Raw genomic sequence first — 14,480 nt, forward strand, 5'->3', positions numbered from 1 at the left:
TCTTCTGTTTTTAGGAGGTCAAAAGCTGTAAGAATATGTAAAAAATTCCTATGCAGTTTTTTGGTCGCAGACCTGTGTTATTGTTCAGCCCCATTCATGAAAGGTATGTATTCTTCGGCACAGCCGAAGACAGTCCCGTCCTTACTTGTTTTTATTTTCTTTTCGCAATTCATAAGACCAGATTGCTTTGTCAGTAACTATTAAAATTACAATAATGTTTCTCCTGTATTAAACACCCCTGACATATAGTATATATATTTCTTCTACTTCAGCTTCTTAATAACGTATACATATGTGTATATAATAAAAACAAATAACGTATTGTGTTAGTCTAATTTCATTACAGACATTTGTAAAGTACATAAAAACTATACAAATAACGTTTTCTAAATCATTATGATCTATTACATGTGTAAATATACCCTGTATTTCAACTATACATACATCAACTATTTTGAAAATCCTTTTAAAATACTATTTTAAAAATCCTTCTAATATTACATTTTGAAAATCCTTCTTATAAACCATAACTTGTATTACAACGAAAAACAATTTTTACTTAAATTTTCTATTTTGTTTTATTTAACATTAATATCGGGGTGGGATTTGGCTTTTATGTTCTTATTAACTTTCTTTTTAACACATATGCTAAGCCGCAGGTGAGAGGTTTACAGCTTAGAATCCGAAGCTAGTCAATCTGCAGAACACACAGCCATTGCTTCGCCTTTCTCCTCCTGAAGTTCCTTGCCAGTAATAGCCAATTTCGATTTGGCGAAATCATCTAATTGCAAACCTTGCACAATTTTCCATTTACCATTACTAATCTCAACCGGGAACGAGAATACTACATCCTTGGGTGCACCATAACTGCCATCCGAAATTACACCCATCGACACAAACTGACCGGCGGCTGTACCATTCCACCAATCATGCATATGATCACAAGCTGCTTTAGCAGCCGACATTGCCGATGACATTTTACGTGCAGCAATTACAGCAGCACCTCGTTTTTGAACGGTCTCAACAAATTGACCCTGTAGGTAAGCAGGATCATTGATAGCATCCCAGACGCGTTTGCTGCTGCCATCTATTGCGACTACACCATTGCTAGCATCAGGAAATTGTGTGGACGAGTGATTACCCCAGATAACAATATTCTTTACAGCATTAATTGGTACACCTAATTTGGCAGCAATTTGTGCAGTAGCACGATTTTGATCTAAACGTGTCATGGCTGTGAAATTTTCACGTGGTATCGATGGTGCATAGCGTGAGCACACGAGTGCATTGGTGTTAGCTGGATTGCCCACAACTAAGACCTTAACATCCTTGCGTGCATTCTGCTCGATGGCCTGACCTTGTACTTTGAAGATTTTCACGTTGGCTGAGAGTAGATCTTTACGCTCCATACCCTCCTTGCGTGGCATAGCACCAACCAAAAATGCGGCAGCTACATCTTTAAAGCCTACAGCTGGATCAGCTGTTGGTATAACTTGACGTACGAGTGGTAAAGCGCAATCGGCCAGTTCCATGACGACACCTTCAAGTACACCCATCATTGGTGGAATATCGAGTAAATGCAAAATAATGGGTTGGTCTTTGCCGAATACTTCGCCGCGTGCGATCATGTAGAGCAGCGAGTAAGCAATCTGACCGGCAGCGCCAGTTACGACGACACGTATTGGTTCAGCCTGTGAATGAAAAAGGATCATGGTTGTAGTAATGCTCATAAATTTGTATGTATTGCATATGTTTAGAGAGAGAGTCGTTTTTAAAACCGTAATTATGAAACAGTGATAGATAAAAAATAAATTCAAGGAGCGATATACCTCCGAAAAGAGATTTAGGCCGAGCTTCTTTTCCAGTTTGTGTCGGGCTCCTTTTAATTTTGCATAGGAGTTTTTCGCCGACTTCGCACGATATCTGCAAGGCAGATGAGTTTTGACTGAGCATCTTTTAATGGCAGAAATACACTCGGGGGCTTTGCCAAATCACTGCCCAGGGGCGACCTCGCTTAGAAACACTTTTTTCTAATTTAATATACTTGTTTCTAAATGTTTGATGTTGCTTTGCCCGCGAATTGAAGCCAGGATCTTCGGTGGGGTATACGGATTACGCTACCACCACACACGGCGGTCTTCACTAACATATGTAACATTTACCCCCAGCGGGTTAGGGGGTTAGAATATACACGCGGTAGGTATGCCTGTCGTAAGAGGCGACTAAAATACCATATTCAAGGGGTTGTGTAGCGCAAGCATTTCAGGTTGCCAGCGCAATATACAGCTTCTCCAAACCCAATTGTCAACCTCACCTATCCGCGGCGAATCCTGTTTCTCTAACAGACGAGCCTTTGGCGACCCCAAGCTCCTCATGGAACTTGGAGGTGGAGAGGGAGGAATGGCCTGAAGGTTTAACGTGGCCATATAAATCGTTCCCGAGATGGTCGGACTAGCACCTTAATGGTGCTGTGTTAACGGTGCGTACCGGATATGTATCCGGCAAAGGACCATCACATCGATAACACTCCCCAAAGCCTTCGGGGAGTAACCTTATCGCTACAACAACAACAACGGCGGCCGCCAAGCAGCAAACAAATTGCGGTTAATTTTTTTATGAAACTCAAGAAACGGTACCCATTTTTTGTAAATTTTTGGGGAACCTCTCTATTCAAAAATTACTCAAACGCCTCCGTGCTTCGGTACAATACACAAATACAGCACTAAAGAATTTTACTAAACTAAACGAACTACCTTAATTTATTTTTATTTTTTGGAGTTACGACTTGCAAAGATAATAAGGCTGAGTAACACAGCACTGTGCTGTGTTATTGTGTTAACAGTCAGTAATGTGCGGCACGCACACGCACACATCGATTAATTTATAACACAGTGACAAAGCTGACTGTGCAATGCCGCTCAAACTGGTAAATGCTCATAACACAGTAACACGCTCTATAGCACAGAGAATGACACTCAGATCGTAAGTGCACATACATACATAGTCCATTGTGCTTGTGTGTTGATTGTATTGCTTTCCAATGACACTTCACTCAAAACATATTTATACACATGATACAAATATTACAAGATAAAACCGGTGAGAGGATAATGACAAGATCTTAAAATTCTCACTACGCTCTCATAATTTTTATTTTATTTTGATTTTTTCATAAAAAAATGGTGTCCACAGGGGCACTTACTATCCTCTTGATCAGATGATATGACTTTGAAAAATTGGAGTATGAAAGAAGATAAATGTTGCCATGATTTACTCTTCTAAATGGCGTCAAACGTGGCGTTAGAGGTAAGTAGCACAGTACTGTGCTCTGGTATTGTGCCTACACTCATATCGACTTTCGATAATCAGTTATAACACAATTGTGTCAACACAATGTGTTAACACTGCAAAGTGTGCCTGTGCTACTGTGTTAACACTCAAAAAATAGTGTCATTACCCACCACTAAAAGATAACATCTTTCTAGTTTGGCAATTGAGGTCAATGAATACAAAATGGCGGCGATAGTCATGTTACGAATCATAGTCTCAATTATGCCTCTACCACCAAACGTACGTATTGAGTGCTAGTCTTCTTCAAAGAGGGACTCCTTTCGCTAAATGGCACATTCTTTATGGCACTTCTTGACGATTCTGAGGGATTGTTATGATTGCAGTTATTGAGTCGGCGTACTTTAGGATGCCTATACAAGACTAATCATTTATGTACCATAGAAGATATTTGGCCATCAACAAAGGGAAGGTTTATCGGAGGTCCAGCGCGCTGGATAGCATGTTAGTTACAAAGGGAGTCCACATTCGAAATGATAAAAGAAATTCACTACAACTTTGAAATCAATGCATGTGTTTGTACGATATGGGTATCAAATGAAAGGTGTTAATGAGTATTTTAAAAGGGAGTGATTCTTAGTTCCATAGGTGGACGCCGTTTCGAGATATCGCCACAAAGGTGGACCAGGGGTGACCCTAGAATTTGTTTGTACGATATGGGTATCAACCGAAAGGGGTTAATGAGTATTTTAAAAGGGAGTGGGCCTTAGTTCTATAGGTGGACGCCTTTTCGAGATATCGCCATAAAGGTGGACCAGGGGTCACTCTAGAATGCGTTTGTACAATATGGGTATCAAACGAAAGGTGTTAATGAGTATTTTAAAAGGGAGTAAGCCTTAGTTCTATAGGTGGACGCCTTTTCGAGATATCGATATAAAGGTGGACCAGGGGTGACTCTAGACTTTGTTTGTACGATATGGGTATCAAATGAAAGGTGTTAGTGAGTCTTTTTAAAAGGGAGTGGGCTTTAGTTCTATAGGTGGTCGCCTTTTCAAGATATAGCCATAAAGGTGGACCAGGGGTGACTCTAGAATATGTTTGTACGATATGGGTATCAAATTAAAGGTATTAATGAGGGTTTTAAAAGGGAGTGGCCCTTAGTTGTATATATGAAGGCGTTTTCGAGATATCGACCAAAATGTGGACCAGGGTGACCCAGAACATCATCTGTCGGGTACCGCTAATTTATTTATATATGTAATACCACGAACAGTATTCCTGCCAAGATTTCAAGGGTTTTTTATTTCGCCCTGCAGAACTTTTTCATTTTCTTCTACTTAATATGGTAGGTGTCACACCCATTTTACAAATTTTTTTTAAAGTTATATTTTGCGTCAATAAACCAATCCAATTACCACGTTTCATCCATTTTTTCATATTTGGTATAGAATTATGGCATTTTTTTCATTTTTCGTAATTTTCGATATCGAAAAAGTGGGCGTGGTCATAGTCCGATTTCGGCCATTTTTTATACCAAGATAAAGTGAGTTGAGATAAGTATGTGAACTAAGTTTAGTAAAGATATATCGATTTTTGCTCAGGTTATCATGTTAACGGCCAAGCGGAAGAACAGGCGGTCGACTGTGTATAAAAACTGGGCGTGGCTTCAACCGATTTCGCCCATTTTCACAGAAAACAGTTATCGTCACACTACCAAATTTCACAAGGATTGGTCAATTTTTGTTCGACTTATGGCATTAGAAGTATTCTAGACGAATTAAATGACAAAGGGCGGAGCCGCGCCCATTTTGAAATTTTCTTTTATTTTTGTATTTTGTTACACCATATCATTACTGGAGTTGAATGTTGACATTATTTACTTATATACTGTAAAGATATTACATTTTTTGTTAAAATTTGACTTAAAAAAATTTTTTTTTAAAGTGGACGTGTTCGTTCTCCTATTTTGCTAGTTTTTATTAACATACATATAGTAATAAGAGTAACGTTCCTGCCAAATTTCATCATGATATCTTCAACGACGGCTAAATTACAGCTTGCAAAACTTGTAAATTACCTTCTTTTAAAAGTGGGCGGTGCCACGCCCATTGTCCAAAATTTTACTCATTTTCTATTCTGCGTCATAAGTTCAACGCACCTACCAAGTTTCATCGCTTTATCCGTCTTTGGTAATGAATTATCGCACTTTTTCGGTTTTTCGAAATTTTCGATATCGAAAAAGTGGGCGTGGTTATTTTCCGATATCGTTCATTTTAAATAGCGATCTGAGATGAATGCTCAGGAACCTACATACCAAATTTCATCAAGATACCTCAAAATTTACTCAAGTTATCGTGTTAACGGACGAACGGACGGACGGATGGACATGGCTCAATCAACTTTTTTTTCGATCCTGATAATTTTGATATATGGAAGTCTATATCTATCTAAAAATCTTTCTATCTGAACGATCGGTTGTATGGGATATATATTATATACATATAGCTCCGATCGAAATGATTTTTTCATGAAATCTTCTATGATATATTAGAATAAATATCACCAAGTTTAACGTTTTTATATTGGAAATTAAGGAGAAATTGCCAAAAATCTTTCTATCTGAACGATCGGTTGTATGGGAGGTATATGTTATAGTGGTCCGATCCTACCGGATCCGACAAATGTCTAATATAATACAAAAATACATCCTTGTGCCAAATTTCATTTAGATATCTCGAAATTTGAGGGACTAGTTTGCGTTCAAACAGACAGACGGACGAACAGACGGACATGGCTATATCAACCAGTTCGTCACCCTGATCAATTCGGTATACTAATGGTGAGTCTATCTTCTATATTTCTCAACGTTACAAACATCGGACCAAAGTTAATATACCATTTCATGTTCATGAAAGGTATAATAAACCATGAGCACTTGGGAATGTCAAAACAAAGTAATTGACAATAAACAAATCCAGCATTATCAGTGATTTGCAACAGATGGCGCAACACTGAATAAATATAGCTGGTAAAAAGGAATAGAAGCAAAGACTCTCTAAATATAAGATGGTACATTGTAGAGTTCTAAAGCTTTGTGGAAATTGTGGGACGGCTGTACGATGAATTCACCATACCTTTTGCTATGCTGTCCGCCTCAACATAGCTGACTTTTTAAGACTGTATAACTCTGTAATTTATTTTGCCTTTGGAAAAATTACCTATTTGAAAATAAGCTGGCTGAAAAATATTGGCATAACAGCTTAAGTTAAATTAACAAATGAAAATCTCAGCCAAGCGATTTGTAAAAAAAAGCGCAACAACAAATACGTAAGACCCTCAGCAAGGATGAATTCGATGCAGTCATCGCAAAACAAAACATCCTTAGCAAAAAGATAAGCAAGCAGAAAGAGAAGACACTGTCCTCCAAAATAGGGAGACTCAAGCAGGAACAAATACAAAAGTTAGGAATCAATATTAATAGCGAATGGTTTGTTAATACTACAGATATAGAATTTCCCGAAGATGTTAAGTGGTTGTTGTCTTTAGGAAAAAAGTCACTGTACCAACAACCAAGGACAATTTTTCAGCCATACACACGATAGCCGAGATGGAACAAGTTTTTGAGACATTAGAATCAGAAAATGAAAAAGAGGTAGCAAGGAACAAATTGTGCAGTAGAATAACGCAGTTTAAACGCAACATCAAACATAATCCCGGGGAAAAGTTCATACAAAACATACAAAAAAACGAAGGCTTTTTTAAGAAAATACAAAGAAGACATAGTCGTGACAGACGCGGACAAGGGTAACAAAACCGTCGTTCTATACAAATCGGATTACAAACTGAAAATGGACAAACTACTAGGAGATAAGAACACTTACAAAGTAATAAGAGCCGATCCTACTAACACATTACAGAGGAAAAACAACAACATGGTAAACGAACTCTACAAACACAAATATATCAATTTAAGAGAAAAATATCAATTGAACAGTATAGCAGCAACCGCCCCACGTCTGTATGGATTGCCGAAAATTCATAAGCTTGATAGTCCTTTGCAGCTTATTGTATCGTGCACCAATTTTCCATGTTACAATTTGTCCAAACATGTAGGAAATATTCTCAAAACTTTAATTTCGACTGATTACAACATAAAGAATTCTTTAGAATTTAAAGAGAGATTAAACAATACAAATATATGTGATGAAGAAATGTTAGTGTCGTTTGATGTCGTCTCCCTATTCACTAACATACCTACCAACTTAGCTTCGAAAGTTATAATGCGTAAATGGCAAGAAATTGCAAAAAGTACAAGCATACCGAAAAGTAAGTTCCGCAACATTCTGGACTTCTGTCTCCAAGACAATATATATTTTACATACAACAACAAAACATACACCCAAACATATGGAATGCCCATGGGCAACCCCCTTTCCCCAACTATAGCCGATATAGTCATGGACGATGTACTTATCAACTCCTTCATGGAATTACAAGAACAACGCAATATTAATATTAAATTCATAGTGAAATATGTGGATGACATTTTTGCAATAATAAAAAGAGCAGAGGCGAATATTATTTTAGATACACTCAATAAATATCATACGAGAAAAAAATTCACCATCGGAAACGAAGAAAATAATAGCATCCCGTTTTTAGATACACGCGTATATAGAGTCAACAACATAACGTTAGATTGGTATTCAAAACCAACTGCTTCTGGGCGCCTCATAAACTTTTTGTCATCGCAGCCTTTAAAATACAAAATAAATACGTCGAAAAACTTTATACATAAAGTATTATCAATTAGCCATCAACAGTATCATGACGCCAACGTAAGGAAAATTAAAAAGACACTTCAAACAAACAATTACCCCGACTATTTAATAAATAGTTTAATTGAACAAAAACAAATCAGCATAAGAAACAACACTAAAAACACCAAATATAGATAATAATAACCCGACAAAGCAATACTTTAGCGTCACATACATTCCTAGGTTCACAGAAAACTTAGCACACGACATTATAAATACACCTAACACAACACTAGCATACATATCAAATTGCACTTTGGCTACTTGTTTCACAAAAACAAAAAGCCCAATAGAGATACACCAACAAAGCAACATAGTGTATGAAATACCATGTAAAGGGAACAAAACAACAACAATTTTTGCGACAAAGGTATCAAATTGAAGATGTTGATGTGTGCTTTAGTACAGAGCAAGTTTTACGCCGCTGGGTGACTAGGGTCTCGAGATATAAGCCAAAACGTGGATCACTGCATTATGGGTATCAACTTGAAGATGTTGATGTGTGCTTTAGTACAGAGTAAGTTTTACACCGCTGGGTGACTAGGGTCTCGAGATATAGGCCAAAACGTGGACCCCGATACCCCTAGAATGTGTGTGTTATGGATATCAAATGAAAGCTGTTGCTGAGAGCTTTAAACTAATTTTCATTGTGATAATCGATTTAGTCGCATCAACCTGGCAAAACTGATAAATATGCATGCGAAGCCGAAATAAAGACATGAATTAATAACACCCACATACCTATTCATTCGTCCTATTCGATTTGCCTGAAATTTGGTATATAAATTTGCCTATATTAGTATTTACGATCCTTTTTTGCGGGAAGTGACTGAGACTCGGAGTGGGACTGGGAATAGGAAGGGGACTGGAACAAAATACATACCACCTCTGGGACTGGAAATAAGGGATGAAAAGGAATAAGAACTTGCGAGAAGAGAAAAGATAGAAGGAGACTGAGGAAGAGATAAAATGAGACGAAGATGGAGATAGATGAAGCGAAAAAGACGGAGGGAGGAGTGAATAAAAGGATTAGGAAAAAGTGTAGAGGGGGGAGAGCAGAGTTAGACGGAAAAAGCTTATTAAAATGTATGCAGTTAGACCAAATTCAGGGCAGAACAACGTCTGCCAGGTTTGCTAGTTTGTAATAAAACGTGGGACATTATTTTTTTTTTCTATAAGAAGTTGATAAGAATTACTATAAAGTTAATATGCTACAACGTCATGCCGGGTTTGCTAGTTTGTAATAAAACGTGGGACATTCTGTTTTTTTCTATAAAAAGTTGATAAGAATTACTATACAGTTAATATGTACAACGTTATTGAGTATCTTTATACAAATCTAATATATTTACATAGGAAACAAAAAAAACATTAGGAAGTAGATTTTGAAGAAATAATTAAGCAAAGAAAAAATGTATTTGTTCATCCGTTATTTAAAGTGTTATCACAAATATTTACATTCTTTTCTAGCATAGGCACGTTTTTAATGTTTATGTAAATAAATATGTATGAATGTACTCGCGGCTACGCGAAACTTGTCCCCATAGTGTACAAATGCTTACTATCTTGCTTAGCTTATCTTTCTGAGAGTTTTTATGAGAAATTCGACAGAATACTTTATAAGACAAAATATTTTTATATTTCAAATAGACAAAATACCCACTTACCAAACTTCTTAAAAATTGAGAACTAGTTTGCGGTCAAAGATATGGATGGATATGGCTAAATCAATTCATCCTGATCAACTTGGCATAAATACTTATAAATACGTATCATTTGATGACTCACAATTTTAAGATTTTTATAAAAGATACTAAAATTTTTGGATTATTTTTGGAACACATGGTATCAAGTGACGTCGGCTTTTACAATATTAAGCCAAAAATTTTAGTTATTTTATAATATGTCTATGAAAAGGTGGCTTACGACTAAAAAAAAAAAAAACAGCTGTTAACAGCTATTTCTCGCAATTTCTTTTTTGAGTCATAAGCCACCTTTTCATAGACCGGGTTGTGGTTAAAGACAACCACATATAAAAGTTTAATTATAAACAATCTTTATTATTTAAAATAACGATTACAAAAACGCGAACATATTTTTATTTTGAAATTACTTATCTCACTGAAAATTTTTGAAATATGTAAATCAAAAATGAAAATAAAATAATTGAATACTACGTTTTGATTTTGTATTAAAACTTTAAATTATATTTTTTAAAACACCCAAAAGTATGCGTCAAATTCTTTTATTTGTCACAACAACGAAAATTTTTGAAAATTGAAAAATCAATATTGAAACTTAAAATATTGATAAAACATTTTAAAATTACAACGTTCAAAGCAACATAAATACAAAGTTAAATAAAAATAATAAGAACCCCACACCGGTCACATATGCAAAACGTATACTTTGGTAGATTTGTTTATGCAGTTTTAAAGCGCTCTTATTTCTTTCACAGCCCAAGAGACGTAAAGTTATTCTATACAGCTGTTCCATATTTACCTTAAGATTCTCAAGGAAATCAGTGCCTGTTGGATTCTAACAACAGTTTTCGCAGATTGCTCGGATCATGTTGTTGTTGTAGCGATACTTACTCCCCGAAGGCTTTGGGGAGTGTTATCGATGTGATGGTCCTTTGCTGGATACGGATCCGGTACGCTCCGGTAACACAGCACCATTAAGGTGCTAGCCCGACCATATCGGGAACGATTTATATGGCCACATTAAACCTTCAGGCCATCCTTCCCTCCCCACCCCCAAGTTCCATGAGGAGCTTGGGGTCGCCAGAGCCTCGTCGGTTAGTGAAACAGGATTCGCCGCGGATAGGTGAGGTTGACAATTGGGTTTGGAGAAGCTATATATTGCGCTGGCAACGTGAAGGGTTGCGCTACACAGCCCCTTGAATCTTGTATTTTAGTCGCCTCTTACGACAGGCATACCTACCCCGGGTATATTCTGACCCCCTAACCCGCTGGGGATCATCTATAGATTATGTAGGGCATATGTATAAGGTTTGAGAAATGTGCAATCTCAAAAGCATATCGTGAGTACCAAGTAGTCGGTCGAAAGCAAATTTTTTTAGTAAACTAGAGCTCGCCCAGGGGTTGAAGTCAACCCACAATAGAGGTAACTTTACCAGAAACAAATAGTTGCGGTCTTTTTGGGTGAGCTTCGCCGGCTTCTTATTGGTAAAACCCACAGCATATTCAATGGAACTAAGTGATTGTAATAATAATGAATTGTATTTAGTATTTTAAGTTTTAGGCCTAAACAGCCGTAATAATAATAAATAAATAAACCTATGGTTTTATAATCGGCTTATTATCGAAAACGAATTATTATCGTCGACTTATCGGTTTGTAGTCGGCTTGTTATTGTCAAGTCATCGACTTCTTATTGGTTTCTTATCGGCTTTTCATAGAAGGGCACAAATCACACAAAGAAGATTGTGCATTCACGAGTTCAAAATTGCTTCGTTCTGCGCATCTACGTCACACATGACTGCTTCAGCGAATGAAAGAAAGAGAGAAAAAAACAAGAGCTGAAGGAAAATGACGTAAAAATTGCCCATAAAAAAACAGCTGAACTAATGCTTACATGCGCAATGCGCCACCTTCTATAATTCCATCATGATAGAAGGGTAATACATTTGTCATCGATTTTATATTAAAGTTTTATAGGAATCTGTATCATAACAAAGCGATGAGTGGGCAGTAACAAAACGATAACCTGGCGATAACAAACTTGGATAGCAAATAGATAACTTTTCGATAACATGCCAATACACTTTTGAGTGGACCCACTTTATTAGTTTTTCTTTTAGTCGAAAAAGTCCGTGTCAAAAAATTTTCCTAGGTAAATGTTGATGAGATTGCGTGGAGCCCCATAGCATTTTCATGACGAATCATGATCCTTTAATTTTCGGACTCTTCAAAAAACTCCACAAATAAAAGTAAAATCCAGACTTTTATTTTATGGGACCTAAAGAAAGTTATGTCCGGACTTTTATGTTTTAAGGACGAATAAAAGTCCGGCCATATAACTAGGGAACGGCGCATCCAAAAGAAACTAACTTTTTACCAACCGATTCTCCTAAATATCTGGATTTGAGACCTGTAGGAATACTTCAAAATGTTTGATACTAGTACTAGAAAATTGTTATCGAAAAACCAAGGATTCTGTATGAAAAAATAAGCTTGTTTCATTTGGATGAGCCGTTCCATAGTATCGGACTTTTATTCTATTCTTAAAAAAATTCCGGACTCAACTTTTATTTTCGGACTTATAAAAAAATCCGTATTTCATTTCTTTCGGACTAAAAAGCCCGGAAATACGTTTTTTTAAACACTTATTATAAAAGCCATAACGTTTTTTTAAACACTTTTATTATAAAAGGCAAACCAATTTGGGTCTCTGTATTTTTGATAACGGAATCGATAGCTGCACGATAACACGACTATCGAGTGGAGTCGACTTTTCTGTCTATCTGCGGCCCTCTTGTAAATTTAACACCGGCCGGTGGTTTTGTTGTGTTGCACCCAATTAGGCACATAGATAATTGATATACTCTGCTATGTATGAGCAAGCGGACTTATCAAGTTTTCAGGGTCATAATCTTCGTATGTAGATAAGTTGCACTTATTGAGATGTGCATATGTATATACCATACTCACACACGCCAAAATATTATCAATCACACGGTGTAGCCCGGGGGTGAGTGTTGATTAGTCGTATACAATTTAGAACGCAAACCCTGCAATCAGGTGCTCTGAGGCAATACGGCACTTTGCCAATTTTATTGGAATCCAATTTCAAGTTCATGATTGTTTATGTCCTTATATATCATAAATTTGTAGGTGAGCGGAAAGCATATTTATGTTTCTTTGACGCATTTCACCAATATTATCCAAATATTTCCACCCCAATACAATACACATATAACAAAAGGTCAAATGAATGTTAAATAGTATTTGCTTTTTTTCTGCGACTGATAGCAACACAGTTCTTATGTAAAAACAATTATGCCAACGTAGGCTATGAATGGAATTCCATTTTTCGCTAAGGTTGATGCACGTTTATCAAACTTACCATTTCTCTGTTGTTGATTAGATATGTATGTAAGTATACACAGAATAAATCGTTGAAAATAAAATTAAAGTCAAAGTTCACTCAGCAATGAAAATTCGCGAGACTCCCACGAAATCGAAACACACAAATGGATGGGAAATGGTTAATAAAAATTTTGCTTCAACGTTCAATTTCATATTTTCCTCCCACCTCCCACTTTGGGACATTAATCAGGGATGTATTTGTGCATTGAAATGGGTTGCCGTGATTTTACCTTGCATAGACGATTTTTTATGGTTAAAGGGCCAATTAATGATGACATAACCATAGCCAGATAAAACAGCTGATCGAACCTACCTTATGGAACTCAATGTAATCGATTAATGGTACCTTACCATAACGCTAAAGCCATAACCATACCATAGCCAACCAATTGGTTTTTGGTTTCTCGCCATATCCATAACCTAAAAAATATTTGAGTTGGTGAATTTAATAACTTTTTGTAGATTTAATCATTGTGTTGGTGACGTTATGGCTAAGAGACTTACTTTTGAGGAATATGTTTGTAATTTTTTCGTTTTCTTCATTTTTATGAATTTTCCACGATTTTTATTTTAAAGCACCATTAATCGATCACATTGGAAATGGTTATGGATATGGGTATGGTTACGACTATGGCGTTAGTGTTAAGGAAGTTTAATTGGCTCTTAAGTCACTATTAATTGGCCCTTTATTTCTTAGCAAAACCAGTGTTACCGGGTAATTAAGAAAATAATAATTAAAAAGACCTACACTGAATTTTTTCTTTATTTGAAATCGTACTTGCTCGCAATTGCTAATATTTATCCGTAAGTCTGTTTGAATGCAAACTATTCCCTCAATTTTTTAGGTATCTTGATGAAATTTTGCCAACGGATATATTTTGGTGTCACTTTCAGAAAAGAGGTTTTTTCTAATATCTTCCTCAATTTATTAGTTAGAAGCTTCAAATGGTAGTGTTGACGTTGTTGTTGTTGTAGCGATAAGCACACTCCCCGTAGGCCTTGGAAAACCTTCAGGACATCCCTCCCACCCCACCCTAAAGTTCCATGAGGAGCTTGGGGTCGCCAGAGCCTCGTCTGTTGATCGTAGAGATCGGTAGTATATATAGCATACATATATTCCATACAACCCATTGTTCAGATAAGAATCATTTCGCAATTTCTACCCCTTTTTAACAGCTAGAAACTTAAAATTTCACCAAATTCTTACGTTGCTGTGTAAAAAGTTTTTGACAGGTCGAGTGCCACGAGCACCGTCTTGTGG

The 14,480-nt window shown here is 36.6% G+C and overlaps 2 protein-coding genes across 2 annotated transcripts in view; both read right to left on the minus strand.

Annotated features, from left to right (window-relative positions):
* REPTOR-BP (REPTOR-binding partner) overlaps nt 1-13,334 on the minus strand; it is a 72,812-nt gene extending 59,478 nt beyond the window's left edge. Inside the window, exon 1 of the mRNA XM_067765453.1 lies at nt 13,197-13,334. Within this exon, the coding sequence (XP_067621554.1) occupies nt 13,197-13,199 (3 nt within the window). The 5' untranslated portion in view covers nt 13,200-13,334. The remainder of the gene's footprint in view (nt 1-13,196) is intronic.
* Nucleotides 218-13,336, minus strand: Mdh1 (malate dehydrogenase 1). Its single transcript, XM_067765450.1, has 2 exons — nt 13,197-13,336; nt 218-1,691 (listed from the first exon to the last, which is right to left on the minus strand). Exons 1-2 carry the CDS (start codon nt 13,197-13,199, stop codon nt 693-695), a joined length of 1,002 nt encoding a protein of 333 aa, XP_067621551.1. The 5' UTR covers nt 13,200-13,336; the 3' UTR covers nt 218-692.
* Between the last annotated feature and the right edge of the window lie 1,144 nt (nt 13,337-14,480).

This window comes from Eurosta solidaginis, chromosome 2 (assembly GCF_040869045.1).
Source record: "Eurosta solidaginis isolate ZX-2024a chromosome 2, ASM4086904v1, whole genome shotgun sequence".
NCBI classification, from domain to species: Eukaryota; Metazoa; Arthropoda; class Insecta; order Diptera; family Tephritidae; genus Eurosta; species Eurosta solidaginis.